The sequence below is a fragment of the Gallinula chloropus genome (genome assembly GCF_964237585.1).
Source record: "Gallinula chloropus genome assembly, chromosome: 8".
In the NCBI taxonomy this organism is placed as follows: domain Eukaryota; kingdom Metazoa; phylum Chordata; class Aves; order Gruiformes; family Rallidae; genus Gallinula; species Gallinula chloropus.
This window is the reverse complement of record NC_140093.1, coordinates 7,361,628-7,374,709: the sequence shown is the minus strand read 5'-3', so window position 1 is coordinate 7,374,709 and position 13,082 is coordinate 7,361,628. Positions and strand designations below refer to the sequence as shown.

Sequence of the window (13,082 nt, the reverse complement as noted above, 5' to 3'; positions counted from 1 at the left end):
AAGCATATCTTTGGTGGATAAAGGGAGAGCATGGGAGAGACAGAGAAATAAACTTTCTTGATCCGGAAGGGATTTTGGATAATACAGTGGTAAGCCATATAAATATTTAGATAAATACCTAATTTTTGCTAATAGGTGTGTTTATTGGTGTGTTTATTGGCCTAACATGGCTTTAGGTATTAAGTAATACAGTAGTGAAGAGAGGAAAAGAAGGCAGAATACACATTGACTAATTTATGCCATAAAGAAACCAAAGCTTTGTATTTTTTTCATGCCTGTAGATAATACAGAGCACATTTTCAAGTTGAGCATATTCTTTTCTTGTAAGAAGCACTTCAGATGGCTACAAATGGAACCCTGCGTGCTCTGTATGTGCTCAGACTAGTTGTAAAATGCCTTAAAATAATTTGGGTTTGATGCAAAGTTAGGTTAGATTGTCCTTTTTTTGGACAGAAGGGTAATTACTTAGGAAATAGTTAATGTAAGATGGAACCCCACAAAGCTGCCCTGTATTTTCCATGCAGTGCAGGCACATCTGCTGTTCAGAATATTCTGCTGCACCATTCTGTAGACTCAGACCTGAAAAATTCTAAAATAGGTTCAAAGAAAAGTTTATAGGTTGTTTTGTCTACAAGACTCTGATGCGAGTAAGATTGGTTGGGTTTAGGTAACCTTGGACTTATAAATACTCGTGTTGAAAGTGTGTTGATAAATAATTAACTTCATGTTTTGAATAATTTACAGAGCATGTGCACCAGAGGAAACCACGTTTCATTTGCTGCACTTATCCCTGATGAGGGAATATATCGATTACGAATTTTCACCAGTAAAAGTAAGTTCTAATGGAGCTGTGATTTAAGAAATGTGTGAGGCTTTTTTATGCAAATGTGATAATAAAAATTATGCTCATGTGTTTTGTGGGTTTTTTTTCCCTCCCTCCAGGACAAGATTTCCTTTGAATATGATATTGAAAGGATAATAGATGATTGGATCTTAATGGGTTTCCTTGTAGGAAATGATTTTATTCCTCATCTACCTCATTTACACATTAATCATGATGCACTGCCGCTACTTTATAGAACATACATGACTATATTGCCAGAACTGGGAGGTAAGGACTCTAAGTTTGGTTGTGGACTTGAACAGTCCTGCATTAATATTTATTCACCTTTTTAACCATGTTAGAATGTTTAGCATTTATTAGTCTTTCTTTAGACAGCTGGCAAGATTGCATTCTATTGTCTGTGGGGCATTAAAGTTGAAATGCTGAAACTGTTAAATTGTCAATTTAACAATGGCTCTTTATTTTCCCCATAGGTTACATAAATGAAAATGGGCATCTAAATTTAAAACGCTTTGAGAAATATCTCACACGATTGTCAGATGTAAGTAACGTCGAAATTACGGTCTAGTGTGTTGAACATAACCTTGATATAGCGCTCTCAAATGCAGCATGCTGTAGTTCAGATGAGCTGCTAAACGACTGTTTTACAAGTGGTTTTGTCAGCTGTTTTACCACTTCACTCCTGGAATCCAGTCAGTTGTTTTCCGACCTTACTGTAACATAAGAGAAAGAAGTTTGGGTTGTTTGATCTATACTTTAGTCAGTATCTTTCAGTACTGCAAGTCACTGCTAGAATCATGATCCTCAGTCCTCCGTGAGCAATGGGCAAAGCGTGCTGCAGGCAGGAGTATTTTTTGCTTCCCCTCTTGGTTACTTTCTTGTGGGCTAAGCTATACCTGAATATATGGCAGAGCAGTATTTTTTTGCAAGTTTTTCATGAAGGTCACTGATAAAGAGCAATGAAGCATTAGCATCTCTCAGGGGTAGGCAGCATCATTCTTCATGAGCTAACTGGCCTACAGAAGGCGATCCTGTTAAGTGCCACTGCAGTAATCCATCCTAGAGATGAGAAAAGGTACAGGCTGTATAGAGGTGGAAAGTTCTCACCTTTCTGCTGAACTTGGAAGGAGGAGAGTCCCTGTCTTCTGATTCTTGGGTAGAACTATAGAAGTGTTGGGTATGTGGCATAAGACTGTTACCCAGACCATATAAACTTCTGCTGCTTGTAGAATTAATAGTGGAAGTCTAACTTTTCTTTTTGTTACACATTGCTGCATTACTGAAAGAAAACAAACTATGGTTTGGGTATATATTTTATGTTGCTAAGAAAAAAGATTTTTAGTATTAATCTATTGGTTTAGTTGTAGCTCTAGGGCAAAATGTTTATGCATTAATGACTCTAGATGTAATCTGAAGCACCTACTAAAAAACATTGTTAATTTAGCACTCTAAATTTGGCATCCCTTGAATGTTTCTAAACTTAATTCAATCTTTCTGTGCAGTTTGATCGTGAACACTTCAGTGAAATCTTTGTAGACCTGAAATGGTTTGAAAGTAAAGTAGGCAATAAATACCTCAACGAGGCAGCTGGTATTGCAGCAGAGGAAGCCAGAAAAAATAAACAGAAGAAACAAAAGGTTAGTGTTTTATATGTACAGTTTTGGAAACAAGAATCTTACTTTTCACAAATCAATAATTTGATCTTAAACAAATCAAATGTCACAAGCCACTGTTTTGAGATTGGCTTTTTTGAGAACAGAAAAGGTAGCAAAAGGTAATGCTGAGGAACTGCCTGTATGCATTGCAGGTTGTGAGTGATGAAGTGGTTACATTACAGTCAAATTCTCATGACTTGGAATTTTGTAAACCTTGTAGCCTAATCCTTTATGTCAATTTATCTGTTTCCCAGCAGCAGCAAAACTTGTTTTCTGAGTGAGTTATGGTCGAACTTTTTACTATGTAGCCTGGGAAGGAAGTGTCGTTGGTGTGAGCTATCTCAGATTGGTTATTAGACTTGCAATTCTGTATCTAATAAGTAATAGCACTTTTCTTTGTATCTTGACTCTGCTCCACTGTCATGTCTCTTCCCCCTACCCCCATAGGCTATTCTTCAATCTATGCCTTCAGCTGACCAGCGGCAGTAAATTTCTTCAAGATCAATCCATTTCTGTATATCATTATCCTGTTCTGTAGTGCAGTTTGTGTTAGCTCTTCCTTTAATAAGGTGTGCTTTGTTTGTTGTTGTTTCCTTATTTGCCACAGAGGCTTGGAGCAGCTGTGTAGTATTAGGAAGCTGTCTTGACTGATTCTCTGAATGGCAGTGGTAGTCAGGAGCTTGCCTATCTCAGGTACAGGGGAAGAGGGCCACCCTAATGAATCTGCTTATTGAAAGCTACTCGGTGCTGTTTGCAAAACACACTCTGAGAATGAAGTCAATGTGTGGTGGCTTTGACTCCCTAAATCACAATTTCTTGTATCTCTACTTCCCGTGGATGTAATTTGAACTCTTAGAAATTTACTCATTAAAATTTTGATTGTATCCTGGTGCTGTGGCACAAAGCATGCTGGAGGTTAAAATGCTTAAATGTGTAATGCATGGTTTTGGATTGGGTTTTTTTGGGAAACAAATATACAGATAGTTGAGATTTTATTTAAGACTGCTCCTTTGTCTGATCTGTATGGATAAAATACTTTTTCCTAGGCAATTACAAGAGAAGGATATGTAGTGGGTTTTATAAATAATATATTTATGCATCTTGATTATAGCCTTTTGAGTTACAAAATTAAATGGTTGTGAATGAGGTATGTGCTTATTAATCTGTCTTTTTACTTTATCTCAAATATTAATTTAATAGGCTCAGGAAAATTCAATATGTTTGGCTGCTTTAGAAAAAAACAAAGGTGAAGTTGTGACCCCTAAAGGTAAGTGGAAATACTTTTTCCATATACATATAATAAAGACACTTGTTAATTTGTGCATAATTTCAGGAGATCTGTAGGAATTTCATGGCAGAGAAGACCTTACTCTAAATGAGAGAGTTAGCTGTTGGGAAACAGAACTGCACGTCACTGGCTTTTTTTAAAAAATAAATTTTAAGGAATAATTAAGCTTTTCTTAATTTTTTTCCCAGTGGATTATGTTCTCTTCTCTGTTCTTGTAACTGGGCTACAAAACAGGTTGCCTGCCTTTAAAGGAAAAAAAGTAGTTCCAGACTTTCTCTGGGGAAAGATTTGATTGTTTCATGTTACTTTCAGTGCAAGGAAAGTGTGGGTACCTACAGCTGTGAATCAAGGAGCAAAGTTTAGGCATTAAGTCAAAACTGGATTTCTTAGTTTATTGTGGTAGAGAAAGAAACATTAAGCCCTTTTTTTTTTCATTACTACTTTTTTCAGCTGTGGTGGAAGATGAACCAGAAGATGATGATCTGTTTGAAACTGAGTTTAGGCAATACAAAAGAACTTACTACATGACTAAAATGGGTGTGGAAGTAGTTTCAGAGTAAGTGTATGCCTTTTCTTTTTTTTCCTTTTTTCTTTTTTTAAATACCAAACACAAGTCTTTGCATACATGTAATACAAGGCAGGCTATTCACCTATGTGGAAAACAGAACACATGGTAGTGTACTGCAGGGGATGCTTTTGGCTAATGGAAAATAAGAGAAGAGGCAAGTCAAGCTTTTTTTGTCAAGTATTTGAGCATAAGAGAGAAAAAATCCAATAGCATTAAAAGAATCTAGAAAAATATGGTTTTATTAGGTTCCCAAAATGTTCTGTCTTCATTCCTTTGAACAAGGTGCTAAGTAATTTTTAGATATCAGCAAAAATGAGAACTATTAAGTATCTTTCCTTTTTCTTTTAAGTGACTTCTTGGCTGATCAAGCTGAATGCTATGTTCAGGCAATACAATGGATTTTGCATTATTATTACCACGGAGTTCAGTCATGGAGCTGGTAAGAAGCATTGCAAGAGAAGAAACTGCTCAGAGACCAAGCAACATTTCACCTTGTGTGCTTGGAACATTTAATGTAGTTCTGTTTGTTTCTCAGCTGTGGACACTGCTGTGCTGTAAGTCAGGTAGCTGAAGAGATGTTTTTGCCCTGCAGGTATTACCCCTACCATTACGCACCTTATCTGTCAGATATTCGCAACATCAGCGAACTCAAAATCAAATTCGAACTGGGAAAACCCTTCATGCCATTTGAACAGCTTCTTGCTGTACTTCCAGCAGCTAGCAAAGATTTGCTACCTAAATGCTACCAGGTAGGATTTAGAATTAAATTTCGTTTATTTATAACTTACTGGTTGTCTGCTTTATTTTGAAATAAATCTTGATATTTTCCATGTCTCCTCTATGTCTAAATTTTAGGTGTATGGTTAAATACTTAATTTCTTACTATTCTTACTACATTGTAAAGTTAGTAACAAACAGAAAATTTTGCACTTACTAAGTGATTTCAGACTAGGACTGTTTAAATTATAACTGTTGAATCTTTGTTCAGCCTTGAATTGGTTTTAATTCCAGTCTTCCTCTGTCTTCCTAGAATTAGTGCTAAATTGTCTCTCATATTGTTGAATTCCTCTGTTGTGTTTTCCTAGCATCTTATGGTCAGTCAAGACTCTCCCATTATAGAGTATTACCCACCAGATTTTAAAACTGACCTAAATGGAAAACAGCAAGAGTGGGAGGCTGTAGTATTAATCCCGTTTATTGATGAGGTAAGTTCTGTCTATGAAAGCTTCATAACGTATCTCCTAAACTTTTTAATTAATCAACAGTTAGACATTAATCAACAGCTAGCCACAATTTAATTTCAATTAAATGGAAATTTAAATTAACACTTGATAAGACCACAGAAAAATATAAATGCTACATAAAGCATAAGGCTAGGTTAAGTTACCACAAGCAAAGTGAGCTCCAATGTAGATGTTTCCATGCTAATTTTTGCAGCTAGTTTCAGATCTACTGATTTCTCTAAAATTTAGAAACGACTGCTGCAGGCCATGGAATCCTGCAATAAGTGCCTAAAAGAAGAGGAGAAACGAAGAAATACTCACAGTGCTTGTTTAATGTACTGGTATGACAGAGATGCAGAGTTCCAGTACATGTCGCCGTGGCCAGAGAAATTCCCTGCAATAGAAAGATGTCATACAAGGTAATGCTGGCATAACTAGTTTAGGGTAGGTGAAAAGTAGTTCAAATACTTTTCTTAGCATTTTAACTGAAGCTTGTATGTGCCAGTATATACACTGAAAAATGGAAAGGGTTGAATTAGGTGTTGCTTGTTGTGGATAGCATGGTAGAAGTATTTGTGCCTTTACTTCAAATGTTACTTTGCAAACGATATAAACCAATGGTAAATCAGCAAGAACCCTCTAGAGAATTATGGAACTTTGTATGACACAGAGGATGAAAGACTGGTACAAATATAATAATCATGATTTATCAGTATGCTCATTCCAGAAAGCAAGCATTTGGATCCAGTGCAGAGCTGGACACTTCTGTTCACTTCCTGAAAGTAGCCAGCCTTTTTTAAACACAAGCTGAGGTTTCAAGATTAAATGGAAGCATAACCTTAATACTAGTCAAGTGTAAAGCAAAATACCTGGGGGTGTGGGAGTGGGGTATGCCAGCTGCAGGATTACACTCAGTGGAGAATAAATTGTGCAGATGAACAATGCCTTCTGGATCCATTGCTAATTTAGAATTTGACAGTAACCATGAATTCATAGAATAGTGACATTGGGATATACCATGGCTTGAAGTTTTGTCTTTGTGTTAATGAGTAGTGTCTTTGCTGCAATAGCATAGGTTTTTATAGTACTTTGTGTAGTTTCTAAGTGTCTTAAATCAATTGCCACCTTACAGGAAAGTCAAAGGGTTTGTCAGGTAATGAATGCATGAGTAATGAGAGTTGCTAGAGCTGAAGGGCAATTTGAATGAGCAAATGTTGTCCAACTTGTTTTTTAGGTATAAAACAATACCTTTGGACGCTTGGCACGTAGAAATAACCCACAATAAGATAACTAAAATCAACAAGAGTGCGTTGTATTTTTGTGGGTTTCCTACTTTAAAGCACATTAAACATAAGGTAAGAGATTTCTCTCTTCTGACCTTTTCAACTGTGTTAAATAGATAAGTATTTAAGAATTCAAGGAATTTATATGTGCGGTTTTGCTTTTACCCAGTTCTACCTTAAAAAAAGTGGTGTACAGGTGCTTCAGCAAAGCAGCCACGGAGAGAACATGATATTAGAAATCACAGCTGATGAGAACTCAAAAGAACAGGTAAGCATTCAGCTCCTAACAAAAAAAAAACCCTAAATAAAACAAAAGAAACCCAGACCAAAAAACTTGTTATCTAGTAGATTTGAAGTGTTGATTATTTATATCCTCCCAATAGGTATTACAGGAGAAAAATATTTAAAGCTTCTTGGGTTTTTTTTCAGATGGTAGAAAATGTTGCCAGTTTGATACTTGGAAAGCGTGTGTTTGTTAACTGGCCACACCTTGAAGAAGCCAGAGTTGTTGCTGTGTCAGATGGACAAACTAAGTAAGAGACATTTCACAGATAGTTGTTAGTGATTTGGTTGTTTAATTCAAAATAAATTCCTTAGGTTGTACAAAACTTTTGGGTTTATTTCAATACTTGCTAACAGCAAATTAGTCCAGATGTATCGAAGGCAACTTGATGCAAGAACCTTTGTTTAACATTGTTCTGGGGTTTGGTTATGTCTGCAGAAATCTAGTCCTGAAGTGTTTTGCAATAGGTGTAGAAGTTTGGGAGAGCTCGTTCTTTGCCTTGAAGGGAAAATGCATGCACAGAAAACCACACAGAGTAATGTAAGGAAGAACATTTCTGTCCAGTCTTCCTTTCAGCACACGCACTGGTATTTTTTATGAAGTATATGCTGTGTGATCCGTTGTGGAAGGGGGAGAGAAAATGATGCTACAAGTATTCCATGTCATTAACAAATAATTTCTAACTAGTTTAAGTTTTGCTCACAATTGGTTATGTCCAGATTTATCTTACTTGTTTAAATTCATGCCTGTCATAATATCCTCAAGGTTTTGTTTGGAAGAACCACATGGTACACAGAAGCTTTATATGGGAAATGCAGTGCCCCCAACTAAAGTGGCGTATGTTGGAGATGCGGAACAAAACATGTGGATAAAAGATGTCCAGGGCATTTCAGAGCAGTAAGTAACTTGGAAAATTACTTGGAAATTTGAAAATTGCATTTTATAGCTTAGCTGTATTTTGTTACTGTATCGCAGGTGTTAGTAGCAGAGAAGAGCTGCTGCAATCTTGATGATAAAGGGTAATGAGTCTGCTGGGTTTTAAAAAAAACAATATCAAAGAGCTTATGTTGAAATATCTGAGTATATGGAGTTAGTCCCTAAGTATTTAAAATTAGATGCTATTATAAAAGAATTTGCAAATGAACGAGTTTCAGTATTTACTCTCCCACTCAATTTTCTGTTCTGGTCTTAGTAATCTTCTGTTGTAAGAAGCCTATAGAATGGAGTCATACAGTATCAAGTTGCAACTTCAATAGCTTTGCACTGTTAAATTTCAGTACAGCTCTTGCTCCTCTAGAGTGTAGGTGGTGCCCAGTGGAACAAAACTGAGATACAGTAGCGTGCCATTTTATTACCTGTCATTTGAGTTAACTGCCTTAATTACCACTAACTCTTCTCACTATAAAGGTATTTAAGTTAACTCACTTAGTTTTGTAGTTGATGGCTGTGCAACAGTGGAAAAGCAATCAGTTAAGTCATTTGTACTGCGTATATGTTATAAAACAGGAAGCAAACTATTAGAATCCATTTCAAAGTTTTGGGTTGTTTTTTTATTTCAACAATTTCCACCCTTTTAATTCAGTTCTGTTTTTTGTAATCAGTCTGTGTAATCATGTGTTCTGTTTTGTATTCAGCTACCAGAGAAGAAAAGGAATAATTATTCATGAAACATCAGTAGTTGTGTATGCTCAGTTGCTCACTGGAAAAAGATATCAACTAAAACACAATGGAGAAGTTTATTTGGAGAAGCAGTGGTCAAAACAAGTTCTTCCTTTTGTTTACCAAACGGTTGTCAAGGTAAATATGCATTTTCAGTATCCTATAGCTCCCTACTTCTTGAGGGGGGGGGTATGCTCCTTTAAAACAAAAGAATGTCAAAAATAAGTATCTTAAATATAATTTATGTTCAGTATTTTGTTGCAAAATTTGTGGCCCTGTTGCACAGTTTAGAGAGACATATTGTTGAAAAAATGGCTTTTGTCATCTTTGGACTGATGGTATTTTGAAATGCAGTAGTGGTCCTCTGTGAAGTAAGATAGTTGTTTGTGTAACAGCATTTGTGATATAGCATAAACTTTGCCCTTGATGAAGTCTTTCAGACTCAGATAATGTTTTAGAATAAGTGAGGAGAGGCTGAAGTCCCTTGGCTTGTTCAGCCTGGAGAAAAGGAGGGTCAGGGGAGACCTTGTGTGGTCTATGGCTTCCTGACAAGGGGGCACCAAGGGGCAGGTGCAAATCTCTCTTTGGCAACCAGTGATAGAACCAGAGAGAACCATATGAAGCTGTGACAGGGGAGGTTTAGGCTCGATATTAGGAAGAGGTGTTCTTCACTGAGAAGGTGGTCAGGCACTGTAAACAGGCTCCCCAGGGAAGTGGTCACAGCACTGAGCTTGACTGAGTTCAAGTGGCATCTGGACAATGCGCTCCGTCACAAGCTCTGACTTGGCAGGCTCTGTTTGGAGACAGGACTTGGACTTGATGATCCTTATGGGTCTCTTGCAACTCAGGATATTCTATGAACTGAATGATATTTAACATTGTCTGTTTTTCTCTTTTTTACATAGGATATCAAAGCCTTTGACTCTCGTTTTTCAAACATCAAAACTTTGGATGACTTATTTCCCCCTGGAAGTATAGCCTTTATGCTGGGATCTCCTTACTATGGCTGCACAGGAGAAGTTAGTTTCAATAACTCTGTATTCCTTGCCTCCCTCACCCCAGATTTCTTCGTTTGCAAGCTTAAATAATCTAAGGTGTTATGTGGCAGTATTTGCCTGCTAAAAATTCTAAGTCAAAGATTCCCTGATCATTTGCTTAGAGGAGGAGGGAGTTCTGCTGCTTTCCTTATCACTGTTGCTGGCATAACATAAAAAACGTTGGCATAGCTTTGAATGCAGGATTATTTTTATTAATTATTTGGGATAATTTGCAATACATAATAGTTCCCATTTTGGACCATTTTCAGTCATGGATTGTTTTGATTTAGTGCTGTTTGATCTGCTCTGTGGGGAAGCAGTGACAAGATGATGAATCCCAAAGCTTCTCTGTGCCTCCAGCAGCAAAATTGTTGATGAAGTATGCTACCGGGGCTAGTACTCAAAGACAACTGGTTTGAAATAAACTTTAACATATTTAAATATGTTACAAATAACATGTTTGATGTGCTGTGGTTGTCTCCAAGGTTCAAGATTCAAGTGATGTGATCACAGAAGGTAGAATTCGTGTCGTTTTCAATATTCCGTGTGAACCCCAGCTTGATCCTTTAATACAAAACCAGCATGTAAGTGCTTCTGTTTCCTAATTAAAGCTTAAACAATGCTTCAAATATATTTTGCAGTGGTAAATGTCTTTAAGGGATGCTTGCCTATTGTATAAAAGATCCTTATCCTTCGGGAATTGCCAATATTTTTTGTTTGTTTGTTTTAAAGAAATATTCTGTGAAATACAATCCTGCCTATATTTTGGCCAGCCGTCTTGGAGTAAGTGGGTATCTTGTCTCCAGATTTACAGGGAGCATCTTTATTGGAAGAGGATCAAAGAAGAAGTAAGTTCTCTTTGTCAGTTTTCACTGTAGAAAGGCTTCTAAATTCTAGTACAACTCTACAGAATTTCTGCTATGCATATATGCTGTTCTTATCAGGTATATAACTTGCTAAGCTTTCTTCAGAGTGTGTTTTCTGCAAACCAAATGCACATGCAGTGTTTTTTTCTCTCCTATCGTGAGTTTCTTCCTAATTTTTCTTTACTGGAAAGTTGTTTTCTTTGCGTTAGTATTGTAGAAAGACATATCTTAGCTGTTTGCATAGTTGAAGCAGAAGTTTGAACTGACTTTGCCACACTGAGAATTAGAAGTGGAACTGGGATCTAATTTCACTTTATTTATTACTGCTTGTATAAGGGGATAATAATTGCATCTGTTGGGCTTTTTTTTAAAAAGAACTAGTTAAGACTAAAAGTAGGGATTGCCTCCCTTATATATTTTAAGTATAGTTCTCTGAATGTTAGAATTGTGGTTTCCTAGGACAGATTACTAAAGAAGTGATTGATGCATGTGCATCTTCTTGTGATTTATATGTACATCTATTCCCCCCTGATTGTTCAGGGATATCTTTTTATATCATGGTAAGTGCCAGGTAGATGGTGGTTAATTAGATCTCAATTAAGTAAGAAGGGTAAAATATTTCCTACCCTCCTTTGCAATAAGGTATGGGCATGCATGTGGACAGCTACTGTAGCAGAGCTTATGTCCTGTAACATGTACAGCTGTCACAATGCTAACAAGTAAACAACACAGTGCACTTAATTTTTCTATAGTTTAAGGCTGAGGATGTATGTTTATGTGGTTTTTAATGTACATACTCAAACACCCGCAACACATTATTGCAATTTAATTAACTTTTTCTTATTTCCAGTCCTCATGGAGATCACAAAGCAAATGTGGGGCTAAACCTGAAGTTCAATAAGAAAAATGAAGAAGTTCCTGGCTATACTAAGAAAGTAGGAAATGAATGGATGTATTCTTCTGCAGTAGAACAACTGCTTGCTGAGTATTTGGAAAGGTAAATATTGGATATGAACTTCATGCAAATTGTCCACCTTTTGTATCAGTCTTTGGATTTTGTACTGTGATTGTGTACTCTGGATACAAATCTTTGAAGAACTGATGAGTTTGACTTTGGAAACAGCTTGATAGAATTTCTCTCATTCAATATTCTCATTCCAGCAGTCCTTCCTTCCAAGGAGAAGCATGCTTTGGGATAGAGTAATTTAGCCAACACCTTATCTTTGCCAAATGAACAGTATGACACAAAGTGAAGTTAAAAAAAGTAGTCTGTCCAGGCTCCTGAAATTTTGGAGCCTGTCGGAATTTTTGATGAGGCTCTTGTGTGGTCTGTGCTGATGGGAAACTGAATTTGTCTTCCATTTATTCTTATTTTGTGTTGTTTTGTTTTTAGGGTCCCCGAACTATTTAATTTTATAGCCAAGAATAGCCAGGAAGATATCTTCTATGAAGATGACATTTGGCCTGGAGAGGATGAGAATGGGTGAGTTATCTTCCTCTGCTCACCACCAACCCTTCCCTTTTATTTTTTTTTTCTCCTTCCTAGAATAAGTAGAACAAAGGCTGGCAACACTCTGAAACCAGTGGTAGTCACACAGGAGCTGCATGTAACCGAAACCTTGCTGATCCTTGAACAGCACAATGATTTAGTGATGACTCTGAAAAATTGTCAGAATGTTGTACCTTAGAGCTGTGGAGTCCTAGTCTCTGGCAGAGTCTGATCTCCAGGCCCACACATGAGAGATCTGATTTTAGATGGCTGCTTAGGAACTCTTGCTTTTAGGGTAACCTTCAGTGAGCAGAGCTGTGGGTAGTCACAAAGTCACTAAAAGTTTATTTTTTGAAATAATTTTTTTAATTGTTTAAGATGTTTTAAAGATTTTTTTAAAAACTATTTACGTGTTGTTTTTGAAATTCAAAGTACTTTGCAAATTTTTAGTATACATACAGTCAGTTTCATGGGAGACAAGGAGCAACCTTGGTTCCAAATACAGAATAGTAACAGTAAAATAATCTGTTATTATTAGCTAGTAAGCCCTATTCACAGGCTTGAGTTGGTAAGTCTGCATGACACTACACTCTTCAGGACTCTTACCAGGTGGATATAACATTGAGGGTCTCTTCTATTATACAAATTTCAGGTTTTGCTCAATTTTTACCAGAGACATGCCCCAAAGTTCTTTTTTTACTGTGCTGTGAGAAACACCTGGTCACAGAACCTTTAACCACAGCTGGACATGGTTAGTTGGTTGGATACAACAATGATTTACTGAATACTTTTAATTGTTTTTTTCTTTCAAGTTACAGCTTTGAAACAGTATGGCATCATTTAATTAGGTTTTGAAAATTTTTAAACTCCTATTGTAAACACATACA

At 36.6% G+C, this 13,082-nt stretch overlaps 1 protein-coding gene across 1 annotated transcript in view; it reads left to right on the top strand.

The window, feature by feature from the left end:
* XRN1 (5'-3' exoribonuclease 1) overlaps positions 1–13,082 on the top strand; it is a gene marked incomplete at its 5' end in the record, with an annotated part of 30,200 nt that overhangs the window by 6,148 nt on the left and 10,970 nt on the right. The window contains 20 exons of the mRNA XM_084267355.1: positions 745–832; positions 943–1,111; positions 1,318–1,385; positions 2,347–2,496; positions 3,700–3,766; positions 4,238–4,343; positions 4,705–4,794; positions 4,948–5,104; positions 5,441–5,560; positions 5,828–5,997; positions 6,813–6,933; positions 7,031–7,129; positions 7,291–7,394; positions 7,910–8,041; positions 8,779–8,941; positions 9,709–9,822; positions 10,326–10,424; positions 10,573–10,688; positions 11,557–11,703; positions 12,100–12,189. Coding sequence (XP_084123481.1) covers positions 745–832; positions 943–1,111; positions 1,318–1,385; positions 2,347–2,496; positions 3,700–3,766; positions 4,238–4,343; positions 4,705–4,794; positions 4,948–5,104; positions 5,441–5,560; positions 5,828–5,997; positions 6,813–6,933; positions 7,031–7,129; positions 7,291–7,394; positions 7,910–8,041; positions 8,779–8,941; positions 9,709–9,822; positions 10,326–10,424; positions 10,573–10,688; positions 11,557–11,703; positions 12,100–12,189 — 2,370 coding nt within the window. The remainder of the gene's footprint in view (positions 1–744; positions 833–942; positions 1,112–1,317; positions 1,386–2,346; positions 2,497–3,699; positions 3,767–4,237; positions 4,344–4,704; positions 4,795–4,947; positions 5,105–5,440; positions 5,561–5,827; positions 5,998–6,812; positions 6,934–7,030; positions 7,130–7,290; positions 7,395–7,909; positions 8,042–8,778; positions 8,942–9,708; positions 9,823–10,325; positions 10,425–10,572; positions 10,689–11,556; positions 11,704–12,099; positions 12,190–13,082) is intronic.